This window comes from Carettochelys insculpta, chromosome 1 (assembly GCF_033958435.1).
Source record: "Carettochelys insculpta isolate YL-2023 chromosome 1, ASM3395843v1, whole genome shotgun sequence".
Taxonomy (NCBI): Eukaryota; Metazoa; Chordata; order Testudines; family Carettochelyidae; genus Carettochelys; species Carettochelys insculpta.
In genome coordinates, this window is record NC_134137.1 from 40594712 (window position 1) to 40612569 (window position 17858).

General features: G+C 43.1%; 2 protein-coding genes across 3 annotated transcripts in view; one reads left to right on the forward strand and one right to left on the reverse strand.

Annotated features, from left to right (window-relative positions):
- Window positions 1-292: 292 nt before the first annotated feature.
- Window positions 293-5250, reverse strand: KBTBD3 (kelch repeat and BTB domain containing 3). Of its 2 annotated transcripts, XM_074984753.1 has the most exons (3): window positions 5047-5250; window positions 3224-3465; window positions 293-1929 (listed from the first exon to the last, which is right to left on the reverse strand). In XM_074984753.1, the coding sequence occupies exons 1-3, from the start codon at window positions 5245-5247 to the stop codon at window positions 303-305; spliced, it is 2070 nt and encodes a 689-aa protein (XP_074840854.1). In that variant the 5' UTR covers window positions 5248-5250; the 3' UTR covers window positions 293-302. The 2 variants fall into 2 exon arrangements, with proteins under 2 accessions (XP_074840854.1, XP_074840864.1); XM_074984763.1 differs by lacking the exon at window positions 5047-5250 and having other exon boundaries at window positions 3224-3676.
- A 154-nt stretch (window positions 5251-5404) lies between these two features.
- Window positions 5405-17858, forward strand: part of AASDHPPT (aminoadipate-semialdehyde dehydrogenase-phosphopantetheinyl transferase) — a 33305-nt gene continuing 20851 nt past the window's right edge. Inside the window, exons 1-2 of the mRNA XM_074981830.1 lie at window positions 5405-5879; window positions 8142-8367. Coding sequence (XP_074837931.1) covers window positions 5736-5879; window positions 8142-8367 — 370 coding nt within the window. The 5' untranslated portion in view covers window positions 5405-5735. The remainder of the gene's footprint in view (window positions 5880-8141; window positions 8368-17858) is intronic.

Genomic DNA, 17858 nt, shown 5'->3' on the forward strand with positions numbered 1-17858 from the left:
ACAAGTAACAGTGCATAGGTATTTCAAAAGTAATTCCCTATTATTTTACTTCTTGAAAAGTGATGTTGCTCTGCAAATTTCTCACATGGCACCTGAAAAGAACTTGCATATAAACCTATGTAAAAGTTGATACACATGATTACCATATGATAGAATAAGTGAATTGACCATTTAAAAAACAATTCTACAACATAAATTAACATATTCTATTGATAATATTTCAGCAATTTGGAGAAAACTATTGTAACAACTAAAAGTACCGTGATTTAAAAATTTGTGCATTTTAAGTAGACTGTTTTACCTCATGTTTCAACAGGCTCCAAAACACACTGCCTTACAGATAACCATGGGTCTCTGTATTTATTAAACTGAATCACCTGACAGTAAAACTCAGTTAAGGCTCTTGGCATTGGTGCAACTTCTTCCCACTCAGATCTGTTGCTATGGTAGACTTGTACTTCATCTGTAATTTCATCTGGAGCATAATCACCACCTAGTATGTAAATTTTATCTTCTATTCCAACTGCTCCTGCATTAAAGCCAGCACATTCAAAAGATCCTTCCCCTTTCCAAACACAAGTTTCTGGACAAAAACTATAAACCTTATAGGTGGAAAGATCACATATATACAAGGTACAGTTCACTGGAACAGCTTTGATTAAAGTTGCATGAAAAAACTGCCCAAACTCTGCTACGAGCTCAGACCACTGATCTGTCATAGCATCATACTTAAAGAAACAATCCAGGGATGGATTAAAGGCATCAGTAATCTCTACTTCAGCACCAAGGACATAAATTATATTTTTACATGCACTTGCTTCTGGATAGTATATGCCTCTTGGTAATGGGCTTACAGATGTCCATTCTTTGGAGAGAGGACTGTAAGATTCCACATCCAAAAGACTTTTAATGTCCTGAGCACCTTTAGTCTTTCCACCAATTATAAACAACTGATTTAGAGTCATGACAGATGTATGCATAGTCCTTGGTTTCTTCATAGCTGACACTACGGAGAAATCATTTCTGATGGGGCAGTAGCACGAAGTCTGATCAGTAGCATCATGAAAGGATTCAACAATATGAAGTCTAACAGTCCTACAGCAGCTCCCTTTGCACCCACCAGTTATAAATATTTTTTCTCCATAACTCGATAAACTTGACCCTGGCAGATCAATGATGTTTGTGTGGGGCAGTTCTCTCCATTTATCAGTTTTGATATTATAGCAAAATGTATGCCTGTTTTCTCCATTTTCTTCAGTTTTGTGAACAAATATGTATTTTTCTGTTGTTGAAGGACGAGCATCTGGAAACAGTCCACTAGAGTTTTGTACACTTTTAATTGCGTCACTGATTATTCCTAAGCAATTAGTGCTCTTCAGCAAATATTCTTCAGAATGCAGCAAGTCCTGCAGTGTCATTTCAGATAACTGATGCAATCTTACCTTTTTAATCAAGGGATGAAGGTGCTTCTGTCTTGCTTCTAAATTATGTTTTGTCCACTGTAGGACAGCTTTCAACACACATTCTTCCTCAGGGACACAGAGTTCATCTGCTTCAATACATTTTTGTAATATCTCAAAAGTCATCTCCAAGAAATCACTTGATTTGAGTAGCAAGGAAAAATGGTGTTGTGCAAATTCTAGTGCGTGATCAAACAAATGAACAGAACCATAACTTTCGGATATAGACAACAACTGCAAACAGTTCCCAAGATCAACACTTTCAATTAGAAAGTCACTGCAAGCTTTAGAAAGGTGTGAAACTTGAAGAAATGATGACAACTGAAAGAACATTTCCACATTATCATTTGTTATCTCAGCTTTTCCTGTATAGGCATAATCGAGAAAAGCTTTCACTGCCTTGGGCGATAAATTACTTATAGTAACATTCCCATCATCTCTTTCTTTCATGTTAACCTCAAACATGGCTCTGCAAGTAAAACACAGGAGACATATACAGAAAATAAGTAATGTTATAGATCATCTAGCAAACAAAAGACAAGAAAACACTATATTGAGGGGGAGAAAAAAATCTAGATCAGTGGTTCTCAGTCAGGGATACCCACACCCGAGGGTACGCAGAGGTCTTTCAGGAAGTACATCAACTCATCTACATATTTACTTAGTTTTACAACAGGCTACATGAGGAAGCACAAAGTCAGTACAAATTAAAATTTCATATTATGACTTGTTTATACTGCTCACTATGCTATACACTGAAATATAAGTAAACTTTATATTCCAATTTATTTATTCTGTAATTATAGAGTAAAAATGAGAAAGTAAGCCATTTCAGCAGTAGCATGCTGTGACACTTGTATTTTTGCCTGATTTTGTGAGTACTTTTAAAGTGAGGTAGAACCTGAGGAAGAACACTATAAAGTGGATTTGTGACTGGGATACAGTAGTTTAGCAATTTTGAGAGCCCTGATCTAGATGGTGCAATTAAATAATACGGCAGATGAGTGGGGTTAAATTATGAAGGGCTTTAAAGTGCAAGACAAGAAGCGTATGTGTGATATGATGGAAAAGGAAGAGCCAATGAAGGAACAGAGAAGAGTGGTATGATCAAAGGGATGGGCCAGGAAAATGATCCTGGCAAGAGTATTTTCAACAGATTTGTTGCAGTGGAGGGGAAAAGACAGCATCTGTCAAGGCCAGAGAGGAGGAGGAGGTTGTAGCCAAGACATGAGATGGTAAGAGCCTATATGAGTTTTGACAGTGTGGACAGACAGAAGCACCAGGATTGAGGCAAAGCCTTGATGATGAGTTGAAACAGAGGGCTACCAAACAGGTTACAGCTGAACAAACAGTAGTGTCCACAGATATTTAAAGGAGTTGAGAAAATCAGAAGCTTAGCTGTGATCTTGTGGAATTTAAGTTGACATCCCCAAAGAGATGTCAGAAAACAAAGTTTAGATGCAGGATTGGATGGAAGGCATTATACCAGGGAGCAGAAAGGACAACTGAATTCATGTAAAGATGCGCAGACAGTACAGAAGTCTGAATTAAGGTACATCAACTCCAGCTCTGTAATTAATGTAGCCGTAATTGCATATCTTAATTTGACATTCCACTGTAGCGTAGACCTTTTCTGAGAGTGGCTGCTCAAAATGTTGAGTGTAGATATAATACTCTGATTTATTTTAATTTCTGTGATTATGTTTTCCCACCAAGAACTTCAAATATACACTCTCTTCAAAATTACAGGAGAAGTAGCTTACCTGAAAAAGTCACTGCACGCTGCCAGTACACAACGATGACAGGGGATTATTTCATCTTTCACAAGTATTTTAAAGTCAAAAAAGATATTCTGCTCTCTGAAACTTTGCAGTACATTTAGAACTCGCTGACCATGATCTTCAGCTACTATTGAGTTGATTTTCTTTTTGGGAACAAAGATCCCATTGTAAGTAGGGCTGCTAATGAAATTCTGTTGATTGTCCATGGTTTCTTCAGTATATTCCTAAAATTGAAATGGAAAAAATAAGTCCCTGATTTATAAGGTTATTGAGCTGAATGCTCACCCTCCCCCAAACTAAACAAAACAGCAAACATGTAGCACTTTAACGATTAACAAAATAATGTATTAGGTGGTGAGCTTTAATGGGACAGACCCACTTTTTCGGATCTAACTGTTTTGTTAGAATACAGAGTACAACGGTTACCTCTCTGTCCACCCCCCCCCAAAAAAAAACCTGTGAATGAAATATTTGGTATGTAAATAATGTGTTTCACTGCTAATATTTGTCCATTAAGTATCTTTTTCACTGGGTTTAGTCTGAATCTAACAATTTTTCTTCACACAATAGATATGTATTTCATTAAATGAATCAAGCAATCGTCCCTACATGATTTTTCTTTTCATTATTTATAAAATTGGAATTTTCTCATTTCTATGGCAAATGAAGCTGTCACTGTACAGGCCAGATCATGACAATCGGTGAACTCAGAAAGTGAAAGCAGGTGGCAAAAATAACGCCTTACAACTCTACATTTGCTAGGCTTATCACGCAAGTGGGGGTAGTGAGCAGCAGTACCTAAGCTAGTTAGTCAGGACCTGATTAACTTTTAACTTTTTTTGGGGTTCACCACCAAACATATTTGTGGGCTCCCATGTGGCTGTAAATGCCTTACAGCCAGAATGGGCATGAAAACGTTTACTTAAAACCAAAATCAAATATTTGAATCTACACTTGAGACCTCCACTCAACCGATGGAGAACAAACTAGGATAGCATCAATACACCCACTAGACTCTTTAATTTTGTTTAATTATGTGGAAGGTGTTATTTGTCAGTTTTGTTTAAACAATCATGGCCTGCTTGGAGACCTGAAAGAAAGTGCTTAATTTGCACACTAAAGCCATATTAAGCCCAGATGTAGCAGTCAGTGGAGTTGCACCTGCATCTCCCCATCACCATCTCCTCCAGCCAAAGCTGTTTTACAAAACACATTTTTGAAAGCTGCATTTTCTACTTTGATAAAATAACATTTACGATTTTTTTTAAAAATGTTCCTTTATTTAACACATTTCTCTCTTTGCCTCTCCACACTTTATGGCTACAAGTGAAACAGTAAAGTTATTGAGGAGGAATATGCAGAAGAAAACTGCTGGTGTCCATCTTCTGCAGGGAGAAAGGCCACAGAAAAAGAGAGACATACGCACACACAAACACGTTACCACAAAGGCCAATCCAATCCAGGCTCCGCTCTGCATCACACACCTCTAACAGTCACTGTCACACGATTCACAATTTCTTCTCAATCTCCCACCATTGCCTGCCATCCCTGCCCCCCAGAGTTGGCAGCCTTCCTGACCAGACACCAACACTGGCAAGTTGGCAACTCTAACCCCCACTTTCACCCCAGAGCTGTTACCTCCCGCCACTTCTGCTACCCCTCCCCATGCACACAAGGATAACTCGCATCCTCAACCCAGACTCTCCTGCCCTTCTGCCCAATGACCTCTCCATCCCGCTTCTTCTGCCCGTCCCCCACATGGAATCTGCCCCAAACTGCCCCGCCCCCCAAACCGCACTGCCTACCCCCGGTCGCGCCACCCCTGCTCCGGAGCACCACAATCCCCGGTCCCCACGCTGAAGGTCCGGGCTCGCACCGAGCACCACCCCGGCTCCCCGCCGCCCCGCAGGGCGGGGGTAAAGGACTACGGCAGGCGCCCCCATCCTGCGCGGGAGGGGCAGTGCAGCGAGCTCAGCGCCAGGACCCCTTTCCCCGCACCTGAGCATCTCCTTGACAGAACGGCTCAGCCGGCAGCGCGGCGCGGGGCATTTTGGGACTCGTAGTGCAATGCGTCCCGGGGCCCCGTGGAACCCTGCGGCTTGCGCACTACAACTCCCAACACACCCTGCAGCGCCCAGGGCCTTGTGCCTGCGCACTGCGCTCTCTAGGCACCAGCAGACGCTGCGCCTTTCTGGGACTGGATTAACCCTTCGCGGTGCCTGTCGTAGGGCCCCGTGGTGTCACCGCCTCCCGCCAGGGCGACCCTTGCTCTCGTCCCCCGCCCCCACGGGAGCGCCTAGCACACCGAGAGCTGTGGGAAGCCCGGTACCGACACTTATTACCTCTGCCTTGTCTGTCCGGGCGTAACCCCAGCTCACCCCCCCACGCATACCTAGCGTGGCCTGACCCCTTTCGCGGCCTGTAACCTCACGCCCCTGCGCCCCTCTGGAGCCGGCTGGTGAGGCCCGGGCCAGCCCGCCGGCAGCTACTCCTCATGGGGGGCGTGCGCTGGGCCTTCCCCTGCGCCGCGTGGGCCCCCCGGCGCCGGGAGTGGCTGCTGGCGGCGCGCCTGGTGCAGGCCGAGGAGAAGGACCGCATCGGCCAGTTCTACTTCGCCCGGGACGCCAAGGCTGCCATGGTAGATAAAGCAGCTTTATGCGAGGGGGGCCTGCGCGGGTGGGAAGGAGAGAGTGAATGGGGCAGGGGATCCGGAGGGAACGAGGGTCATTCATGTAACATCGTGTCCGTTTTTCACCCCCGTGTTGAGGGTGGTTGGGAAGAGCCACGCACGTGGGCGGTGTTTTATCTGGGTAAAATCCCCTGGCCCCTTGTGCTAGATCGGGGTGAGCCAGCTATTTACATTGGTCCCCACTTTTCAGCCCTACCATTAGCAGGGCCCCTCCCAACTTGTCTAATGTAATCCAAACTGATAGAAATTTTGGTTATGGTCTTATGAAGAAGAGCCCTTTTAGCATGTGTAAGGAAATAAGTATGTAGAATGTAACATTTTTATTAATAATTACATAACTGTGTCAATACACACAATAACAGTAACAAATTTTTAATGAGATGGATGAGCCCGAGACCCAGGAGCTGATCATGTTGCACCCCTGCCCCTTATGAAATTTCATGTCCCGACTCCTAGGGGGCCCACAACCCTTTGCTAGGCTATCCAGGGAAACTTGTTGCATCAATTGAGCCTGCTGCAGGGCAGCTGGAGTGGCTTGCTGGAAGCACCTGTGGCCAGCATGTCATGCCCATCCTGGCTTTCTGGGGGGCGTTCAAAGGCTTACTAGTCATTTATAAAGTCATTTATAAATGTATATCCATGCAGGCCCTGCAGTTAGGATCAAGCCTCCCAACATGGTTTTGGAGCAGCCCCCACTCCTGGGTCTGAGGGACCATTCAAACAGAAAGATACTCAACCTGAAAGCAGTCTAGTCATAGCTATTTTTGGTATGGTAGTACACACCCATCTAGCACAAGTCTGAGGCCAGGTCTACACTAGATCTGAAAGTTGATTTCTGCTACGCAATTCTAGCTACAGCAATTTTGTATCTGGAATCGACATATCGGAAATTGACTTTTGCGACTAGCTTCACTAAGGAAGTTCAACGGGAGCATTACTCCTGTTGACTTCCTTTACTCCTCGTGATAATGAGGTGTACAGGGATTGACTGACAACCTCAGACAGATTGATTTCACATGTCTTTACCAGATGCATGAAATTGGGTCGATCTTCATGGAAGTGTAGAGAAGACCCAACTCAGCCCAGATCCACAGTCCCAGGTGCAGTATACACGTAACTAGCTTAAGTCCTTCATATATCTAACCGTGACACACTGTCATAGATCAGCCAAAGTCCTGGAGGCAGCCCCAAGCTGGTCTTGGCTATAAGAGAAGAGGGCCTGCTGTCAGGGTGTTCTCTAATTCAGGGCTACCCCTTTCCTTTTGAATGCACTTCTCCTTCCTCAGTTCCAGAGTGGCCCAATTGTTGACTTTCAGTGTGGTCTGCACAGCGTGTCCTTTTTAGAATACCGTTTGTGGAATCAAATACACAAAATCGTGACTATGAAGAGAAGTCCTGTGGTCCCTGATAGACTAACACATTTTTTGGAGCATAAGCCTTCACGGAAGAATTTTAAATCAACATGATACCAATAAATATTGTAAGGAGGGATAAAGCACTCTGGCTGCATCTACGCTCGCCAGATCTTTTGGAGAATCAGGCCCTTTTTCAAAAGAACACATGGAACTTCTACCCACAAAAGGCACTCTTTTGATCCGAAATCAGAAGAAGGGGCTCATCTTCCTGAAGCCCTCTTCTGCTCCCAGATCAGGAAAAGCACCTCCTTTCAAAAGCTTCTTTTGAAAAAAGCATTTATAGATGCTCTGCACGTCCTTTTTTTTGAAAGAACAGTCCTCATGGCACTGAATTTTTCAATCCCTGGCCCGTTCCTTCAAAGGAGCGGATCAGTCTTTCAAACCTGATTTTTTGTGTGTAGACATGCCCTTTCGAAATACATTTTTTTGGAAGAGATCTTCCACAAGTACTTCTCTCGAAAAATCCGTGGTGTAGATGTAGCATCTTAGGAAACAGGTGGCTGAGAGGAGAAAGAACCTATTTCAGATCATAGGAATCTTTAGAGTGGGGATACATTGCACTGTGCTGCATAAGTTATTGACACATCTCAAGAAAATATCTGCAAAATTGTATTTGAGCTGATAAACATTTAGCTTTTTCATTTATTGCATGATATATGCATGTAGCAAGTTTCTTTAGTAAGTAAAACTTGGCTCTACTTGGCAAGTAAATAAGTTACAAATTGTTCTTTGTACATGGCAGAACAGTTCCATGTGCATCATTTTTAACTTTTTTTTTTTTTTTTTAATTTCACAGGCTGGTCGTCTGCTGATAAGAAAATTAATTGCAGAAAAACTGTGTATACCTTGGAATGAAATACACTTGCAAAGGACATCAAAAGGAAAGCCATTCCTGGTGAACGACATACTCAGTATCCATCCCAATTTTAATTTTAATGTCTCTCATCAAGGAGATTATGCAGTTCTTGCAGCTGAGCTGGAGCTTCAAGTTGGCATTGATATAATGAAGACTAAATTGCCAGGTGATGTATTACTGTTACCAAAGAAAATTTTACAGAGTGTAAATATTGAGCATTTTAAGGGTTCCATCAAAGCCAACCAAAGTCTTTGGCATTTAATGTTGCTGAAACAGAGAGAGTTAGCCAGCACATCTGATTTTGTTAAACCACGGTTTGAATTTGTTTGCTTAGTTATTGCTATAAAATCTCTGAAGTATATATTGCACATTTTTGTTGCATTTTTATTGCGGGCTTTCTATTTATCTTTCGGAGTTTGAAATACAATCATGCATTAGTAAGGCCTGGATCCTGCACTAAAATCAACGTGGGAAGACATCTGCAGAAATCTCATTACAAGATTAGACCCTGGAAGATTTTTAAAATTGTGAGCTTCACAGATGCTTCTGGTTAGCTCATTCATGGCATAAATATGAATGATAACTGGATTGTAAATTAATGAAATGCAAGACAAAATACTTTAAAAGGAAACACTGTGAAATGCATTTCAGAAAACCTTGTAGTTTTACTAAGAGCTCTTCATAAAAGCTGCGTCTACACGTGCACGCTACTTCGAAGTAGCGGCACCAACTTCGAAATAGCGCCCGTCGCGTCTACACGCGTTGGGCGCTATTTCGAAGTTAACTTCGACGTTAGGCGGCGAGACGTCGAAGTCGCTAACCTCATGAGGAGATAGGAATAGCGCCCTACTTCGACGTTCAACGTCGAAGTAGGGACCGTGTAGACGATCCGCGTCCCGCAACGTCGAGATTGCTGGGTCCTCCATGGCGGCCATCAGCTGGGGGGTTGAGAGATGCTCTCTCTCCAGCCCCTGCGGGGCTCTATGGTCACCGTGGGCAGCAGCCCTTAGCCCAGGGCTTCTGGTTGCTTCTGCGGCAGCTGGGGATCTATGCTGCAGGCACAGGGTCTGCAACCAGTTGTCAGCTCTGTGTATCTTGTGTTGTTTAGTGCAACTGTGTCTGGGAGGGGCCCTTTAAGGGAGCGGCTTGCTGTTGAGTCCGCCCTGTGACCCTGTCTGCAGCTGTGCCTGGCATCCCTATTTCGATGTGTGCTACTTTGACGTGTAGACGTTCCCTCGCTGCGCCTATTTCGATGTTGGGCTGAGCCACGTCGAAGTTGAACATCGACGTTGCTGGCCCTGGAGGACGTGTAGACGTTATTCATCGAAACAGACTATTTCGATGTCGCAACATAGCCGAAATAAGCTATTTCGATGTTGGCTGCACGTGTAGACGTAGCCAAAGAGTTCAGTTTTAAACAAGACTGGATAAAAGGAGAGAGATGTTGCAGTTTTCACTAACAAGTTGTTTTTCTAGCGTTATCTCCACTGTATATTAAAAGCTTCCTCAGGAAATTTACAAACATAATGAATATAGTCTGAAACTGGAAATTTTGTATAATTTCTTGTGAAGAAAGTTTTTCTGCAGTTTCTCCAGGGTCTTGGGTTTGTAATCTATGTTACAAGAAATAAAAAATAATGGTAATTTTAGGAAGAAGTGATCAAGACATGATCACATTTATAATATACTAAGAGAATAAGGTTCGGACCAGTAAAGTGAAGGCAGGTAAAAAAATAATTCACGTGATCCTCTTTAGCGCAGAACCCTCTCATCCCGCCACATCTATCCGGCATGATTTTAGTTAGCTGGAGGACCACTTATTATGGATGTGGCCAAGTTTCCTGTGGTGCCATAAAGTTTGTTTACAGCCACCCATCCTAGCCCTCATTGTTATATGTGCTGTTATTTAGCTGCAATTTACCATTAAATTTATTCAAAGTCATAGAGCCCAGTAAGCAGGGGAAGTGTTGGTAATGTGATGGAGGATATTGACCTCCTGTGTTCTGGCAAATTTTCTCTCTTTTGGCACTAGTCAGTTCTCGAGGGTGCTGGACGAGAGACGTTCAACCTGTATGTAACAAATTAAAGAAGGGGGACGTCAATACTAATACTAAATCAGAACTTAGGAATTTTAGAAAATTGATGAGGGAAACAAAAGAGATTCAAGGAGTAATCTATTGGCAGCAGACTTAAGGACTGTAAAGTTACAGCTACATAACAGAGTTATTTCAAAATAAGGTACTTCAAAACAACTTTTTTGAAATACCTTATTTGAAACAACACAGCTACACACAAAATGTATTTTGAAATAGCACCCAGGTATTTTGAAATACAATTTCCAGCAGCATAGCTCTATTTTGAAGCAGTGCCATTGGGTATCATTATGGCTTATTTCAAAATAGTGCTATTCTGTTTCTTAATAGTTCCTATTTTGAAATATCTATTTTGAAATAGGGGTTATTCCTCCTGCAGTGAGGGTTACCGATTTCAAAATAGCATATCCACTATTTCGAATTTATTTCAAAATAGAACATGTGTAGTCTAGATGCTAGGAAAGTTATTTTGAAATAACAGCTGTTATCTCAAAATAGTTTTGTAGTGTAGACGTAGCCTAAGAGAATTTTTTCCTAACATACTTCAAAAAAATCTTACTAATGGTATTAGTCCATTACTAGATGGAAAGTGATCATAATGCAGGATATGCTCAAGTGTTCAATAAATACTTCTGTTCTGTAGTTAGAAAAGAAACAGACTATAGCGGAGGGCAACGAAAATGAATAAGGAGCTGGTGCACATGACCTGTGAGGAGAAGCGGAGGGATTTGGGCTTATTTAGTTTGCAGAAGAGAAGAATGAGGGGCCATTTGATAGCAGCCTTCAGCTTCCTGAAAAGGGGCTCTGAAGAGGATGGAGAGACACTGTTCACAGTGATGACAGTTGGCAGAACAAGGAGCAATGGTCTGAAGTTGCAGAGGGATAGATGTAGGTTAGATATTAGGAAAAACTATATCACCAGGAAGGTAGTGAACCACTGGAATGCATTACTGAGAGAAGTGGTGGAATCTCCAACCCTAGAGGCTTTCAAGTCCTGACTTGACATGATCCTAGCTGGGATGATTTAGTTGGTGTTGATCCTGCTTTGGGCAGGGGGCTGGATGAAATGACCTCCTGAGGTCCCTTCCAGTTCTAGAATTCTATGATTCTATGTAGTCTCATCATATGAATTCAAAAAAGCAGTAAAGTAGCACTTTAAAGCCTAACAAAATAATTTATTAGGTGAGCTTTTGTGGGACAGACCCACTTGTCTCTGTTACATATGAATACACTTTTTGCATTCCAGTAACTGGATGTTTAAACGGGGTTAGCAAAGTTAGCTGTTTTAAGTGAACGTGCCTGGGTGACTTGCACCCAAGAGTTTAAAAATCAGCTCTTTTAAAAAAAAGTTTTGGAACTCTTGGGAAAGTCCAGAAGTTTGTGCCACTATCTTAAGTAAAAGTGTAAACGGAATGAACAATGTAGTTACAGTCGTAGCCATCTGTCATTGTCCCAGGCAATATAATGGAACAGTTCGTATAGGTCTTGATTAATAAACCATGCTGATTGTGTTAGTTTTTATGGAAATGGATTTTGTCAAACTAGTGTCTTTTTAATAGGAATACAAGTTTGGCTGAAAAATATAATAGAGTTGAGGTAATAATCTTAGGCTTGTATAAGGCATTTGACACTTGGTGCTGTGAAACATTTTGATTAAAAAGCTAGAATATTAATTGAATTTGATGTCTATTAAATGAATTAAAAACTAAGTATTTGGTAGATCTCAAGATATTATAAACAGGCCACTGTCATCTGCTGGATTTCTCCTGGGGTCAGTTCTTGGCTCTGCTCTGTTTAAAATTTTCATCAGTGGCCCAGAGGAAAACATACAGTCATTCATGAACCAGTTTGCAGATGATAAAAAATTGGGGGAGTGGTGTATAGTAAAGAGTAGATCACAAATTTAAAGTGATCTGGATTTCTTGTTAAACTGGATCCAATCAAACAGTGTGGCTAAATGTAGACATATATCTTGGACAAAAGAATTCAGGCCATACCTGCACCATTGAGGACTCTATACTGGGGAAACGGTGCCTCAGAAAAAGATTGAGTGATCTTGTTGAGCCACCGTGGGCAGAAGGACTAATATAAACTGCATAAACAGGGGAATCTAGAGTGGGAATAGAGAGATTATTTTACCTCTGTATTTGGCACCAGTGCAACCGCTTCTGGAACATTGGTGCCCACAGTTGAAGAATGATGCTGTTAAACTGGAGAGGGTTCAAAGAAGAACCACAAAAAGGCTGAAAGAGTTAGAAAACAATTTTTATAGTGATAAGACTCAAGGGCTGTGTCTACACTACAGAAATAATTTTGATGTTGAGTGTCTACACACACCCTACTTCAAAGTAGGGCACTACTCCATTCCCAGGAATGGAGTAAAGAGTTGGAAGTTGGGCTCCCTATTTCGAAGTAAGGGGAAATGTATGTAGACTCTCTGCTGGCTACATTGAAGTAGTGCCTGACTTCGAAGTTAGTTCCTAATGTAGATGCGCCCAAGGAGTTCAGACTATTTAGCTGAATCAAGAGAAGGTTAAAGGGGGACTTGATTAGTCTTTGAGTACCTACATGAGGAACAGATATTTAGTGATTGGCTCATCAGTCTAGCAGAGAAAGGTCAAACATGATTCAATGGAATTATATAAAGTCAGACTGGAAATAAGATGTACATTTTTAACAGTGAGGATGATGACCCACTGGAACAGTTTGCCAAGGATCCTGGTAGATCCTCTGCCAAGGCAATTGTTAAATCAAGATTGAATGTTTTCCTTAAAAATATGATCTGAAAGTTTCCCCAAAATAATTCTATGTTGAAAGAGGATAGCCAGACTGCCCAGATGCTCTCTCAGCAGAATGGCCTCTGGAACCCCATCACACAGGGTTGCATGGCTGACAGTCAGGAACCCAGTGAGGTGTGCCATGTAAGGGCCCCCCACCAACACCTGTTCCCTGCCCATACTGAGGTTTGCCTACCTCCACAAGGGACAGCACAGGCCTTTGACACTTGCTGAGGAGGATGCAGGGCTTTCCAGCTAGCCATGGTGCCAGAGCAGCCCCAGGGCTTGCACAGGCCTCACCCAGAGGTGCTTCAGCAGCTGCCAAACCTCATCATGGCCATCTGACTCTTCCTCAGGGAGGTCAAGCCTGGCACTATCTTTAAGGAATTGACCATTGCTGCCGCACAGGCCCATCTGCGCTCGCCCCCTGGATAGGTGGATCTGGAAGCACAGCACCAGTTCTGAGTGGTGGTACCAGCTTGTTATGGGGCAGTGGGGCAGCCAGCAGTGGCTCCAGAACTTCAGAATGCAGAAGGACACTTTTCTGGAGCTCTGTGCCTGGTTCACCCCTGCCCTCCAGAGACAGATCACATGGCTGCAGCCTGCCATTCCTGTGGAGAAGTGGGTCGCCATTGCCGCATTGAAGCCACCCTGACGACTCCTACTCCGTGGGGAATGAGTTTGGTGTGGGGAAGTCCACCGTTGGGGCCCTCATGAAGGAGGTAAGGTACTTGTGGGCTTCAGGCCATGCACGGGGCAGGGAGGTGGTGTCCCGCCCATGGGGAATCCTTGCAGAGCAGGGTTGGGGGTGTGAGGAGTGGAGGGGAATCCCAATCTTGGGGGACCATGGCGTCCCACCATCGCACAGCCTTGTTGCCAAGGGGGGTGACCTCATATGGGGGGCTGCTGGAGAGCTCAGGGGAGAAGGGAACAGGAGGGGGATGGGGAAACCCTCCCTCAGTTCCTGACGTGTGTGTTCGGTCCCCTCCTTCTGCAGGTGGTGAAGGCTATGAACACACTTCTGCTGCAGAAGTCTGTCCGTCTGGCAGACATGGATGTAATTGTGACTGAATACGCTGCCCTGGGGTTCTCCAACTGCTTAGGGCTATTGACTGGACCCAGAGCCCCATCTGTGCCCTGGACCACAGCGTGGCAAAGAACATCAACCAAAAGGGATATTTCTCCATCGTGCTGCAAGCCCTGGTCAACTACCATGGATGCTTCATTGACTTTTACGTCAGGGATTGGGCTGGGCACGACATGCAGGTGTTCCGCAACTCTGGCCTGTGCTAAAGAATGGAGGCGGGCACATTCGTCCCCCTGACAGGAGCTGGCAATTGGGGATGTGCACATACCATTTTGCATTGTGGGGGACACAGCCTATCTCCTCATGCCATGGCTTATGAAGTCCTACCCTGGGCAGCTGGACCTGAACCAAAAATTGTCTAATGCCCACTTGAACCAGGCCCAGATGCAGACCAAGTGCGTTTTTGGCCACCTGAAGGCATGCTTCAGGTGCCTAGACATGGGGGAGCGCAGCGTCCCCCAAGTTGTGACCACATGTTGTGCCCTCCATTGTGGATGGGAATGGGAAGGCCTTCCTTCAGGGGGTGGGGAAGGGGCAGCAACACTGGTCAAGGCTACGAGCAGTTGGGTGCAGTTCTGATCTGCCAAGCCCATAGGGATGGGTTGCAGATCCATGAGGCTCTAAGGGAGAGTTTCTCCCATGGCCGCCAATGGCCCTCCCCATTGTACCCCCAGCAGAGGCCTCTGGCCCACAACTATCCCATCCCTACCATGACCCCTCCCTTCACCCCCTCGCCCTTCCCCAACCTCTCTCCAATAAAGAGACATGGGGGTCGTGTTCCAACACCTTCTTTGCCTAAACAAAGGTAAACATGTTGCAAATAACCATTATAATAAAAAGACTATTTATAAATCACACACCAGTGAACTAAGTACAGGTGGAGGGCTGTGGGGGGCCTTGGGACAGGAGGTAAGAGACATCATAACTTGGGCAGGGGAGCTTGGAACGAGGGGTGGGGGGCTATGACCCATCAGGGATGTGTTGGGGCTGGGAGCATGGAGATGTGTGGAGGAGCTGGGGCTGCAGTGGGGTCAGGCTTATCAGGAGAGCCTGGGGAGCGGGGGGGTGGGCATTGCGCTCAGCCACTGCCAAAACTCCAGAAGCCTTGGGGGATGGCTGGCAGGGCAGGGGGAGCAGTGCAGGCTGGGGCAGTAGTTCCCGCCAGACATCGGAGGCGGCATTGAAGTGAGACATCAGTTGGTCCCAGGATTATGTTTCCCACTTCTGGTCGTCCCAGAGCTACTGCTCCAAGAGGTTGGTTATCCTCCAGAGGGTGGCAGTGTGGACCCTCTGGAGGTTGTCATTTGTTCAGTCACAGCCCCTCCAGCCATGGGCCTGCCCTCTTGGTGGGGGTTGCCATCTTGCGGTTCTTCTCAGTTACATAAAATTATATGTTACTGTCGTTTAAAACCACAGTAGAAGCTGAAACTCCATGGCAAAAGGAAACTATATTTCTTTTTACTTTATCTTCCATCTGTCCGCCCCTGCTCCCTTTTTGGATGTTATGTGGATTTCTTCCCTAGCTCATATTGCTACTTCCTTCTTGAAAGAGTTTCATAATTTATCATCTCTCTCTTCCCTTAAAAAAAAAGTATATGTTAATTTGATTATGAAAGGCCAGCCACACTCTGGTCATTTGCTCATTTAATAGGCCAAGGGAAGTCACTTCAGAAAAGCCTGAGGTGCTCCTCTGCTTTGTAACTGAGGCTATGTCTACATGAGGAAATAAAGTCAAATCTGTTAAAGTTGATTTTTTACCACTAGATTTTATAAAGTTGGTGGTGTTCACATGTGTTCAGAAAGTCGACGACAGTGTGTCCCCATTACCTTTACCACAGCCTTACTGCCTTTTGATCACCTGCCCATCTATTTCCAGCATAGCTACTTGAAGCTGTGGCTATTGGAAGATTTTGAAATCAGGGGCGTAGTGGGAACCCCAGGGAACTATTGGAGCTGTGGACAGACTTCCATATATTATTAAGATACTTCTGTAAATATAAGAATAGTGTGCCGATTTCTGCCAACTTTTCTAAAAATAGAATTTGGTCTTCTAGACAGTGAAATTATCTTCCAGAGGATGTACAGAAGGATCTGTTTGAATTAAACTGAATAAGGCATTGAAACTACTGGAAGAGACAGTCCTGTGTTAATAGGGAGATGAACTAGAGATAAATCTGTTTCTTTTTAATTCTAAAAGTCTGCTAAATTAAATATTTGTAGTCTGTCTTCCTATAATAACCAAATTGTCAATAACATTTACTTAATATTTTCCTGCCTCTTACTGGTAAAACGGAGCTTTAATACCTGGCATTTAACCGAATAATAAACATTTAATAAGTGAAAAACAAGATGTATTTTCATTTCACATTGCAGTAAGTAAAAAATATAGCTTTTTGATAGAAATAATTTTATAATATATGAGTACGTTCCTGGTTTTATCATATTTTACTACTTAAGGAGTTTCAAGGGGAAAACATAATTCTCAAATAAATTAAAGAATAATTAACTTTGGCTACTACCATAGCACAATCATTTAAAGGAGATATAAATTAATTACCATAATATTTCATGTTAGAATAGCATATTTCAGTAAGCAAATACACATTCAATGTAATTCAGTACTTCTGGAGTGCACTTAAAACATCAGAAAATAATTAGATCAACAGTATTAAGGAGAGAGTTTTAAACTACAGCTACAGTACACTGACCCATTACTAACAGCTTTCCAAGTCACTTTGTCTAATGACAGTTTTCCTTTAGCAGCTTCACACAAGACTGGTGTTACTGCTCTTTTCTGTGTGATGAGCACCTTTCTCTTTAGTAGGGATTGTTGTAATTGAAAGCTCCACAGAGTGGTGCTGTTGCCTTGTAATTTACCAGGTTCCTTATGTCTCAGAAATTGAAGTCTTCCATCTATAATCTTTTCCTTTTAGGGTTTAATACACATGTGCAATGTACATGAAGCAAGTTAAGGTGTTCTTTGAGTACTGTGTATCTTTTAATTGAATATAAATTATCATTACTGCATTTTAGTGATTGCCACACAGAATACGTACCGAGGTTAGTCATCTTATTAAGTGACCCTAATTTTATAATATCCCGTGGTTGTATAATATATGCTGGTTGCACCAACCTGATATGATTTTGTTGTTGTTGTAGTATAATAACTTACATTGTATGGTATCTTTTGTGCAAAAGTGTCATGCAATGTTTGACGTGTTTTGAGAAATGTGTTGCCTTTAACGTTGTTTATGTTTAAATATTTTTCTCTCTCCCTTCATTGAATCATTGGAATAATGAAATAGATGTTTCCTCCACCTTAGTTTTGCATTATAAGTATCTCTGAAATGAGACTGTCAAAAGAAATAGCCTTGTTTGGGAGTGCAATGAACGAAGCATAAATTGGTCTGCAAATGCAGAATAGTGATGATTGTCCAGTGCTCAAAGGTTGTGCAGGATTACTAGAAGACTGACATGCACCTGTTCTACAACACCATTTTTCCCCATTTAGATTAATATGCTATAAATATATAAAAATAGTGCTGATAGAGGACATCTTTTCTTGATGCATTTTATGTTTTGTTTTTTTTTTTAAATCTACCTACTCACCCAGCGTGTTTATGGCTGTAAGAGGCTCACCTTGTCTACTTTAGACTCATAGGATACAATTGCTAAACTTAAGTTTCTTAGATTCACAGTG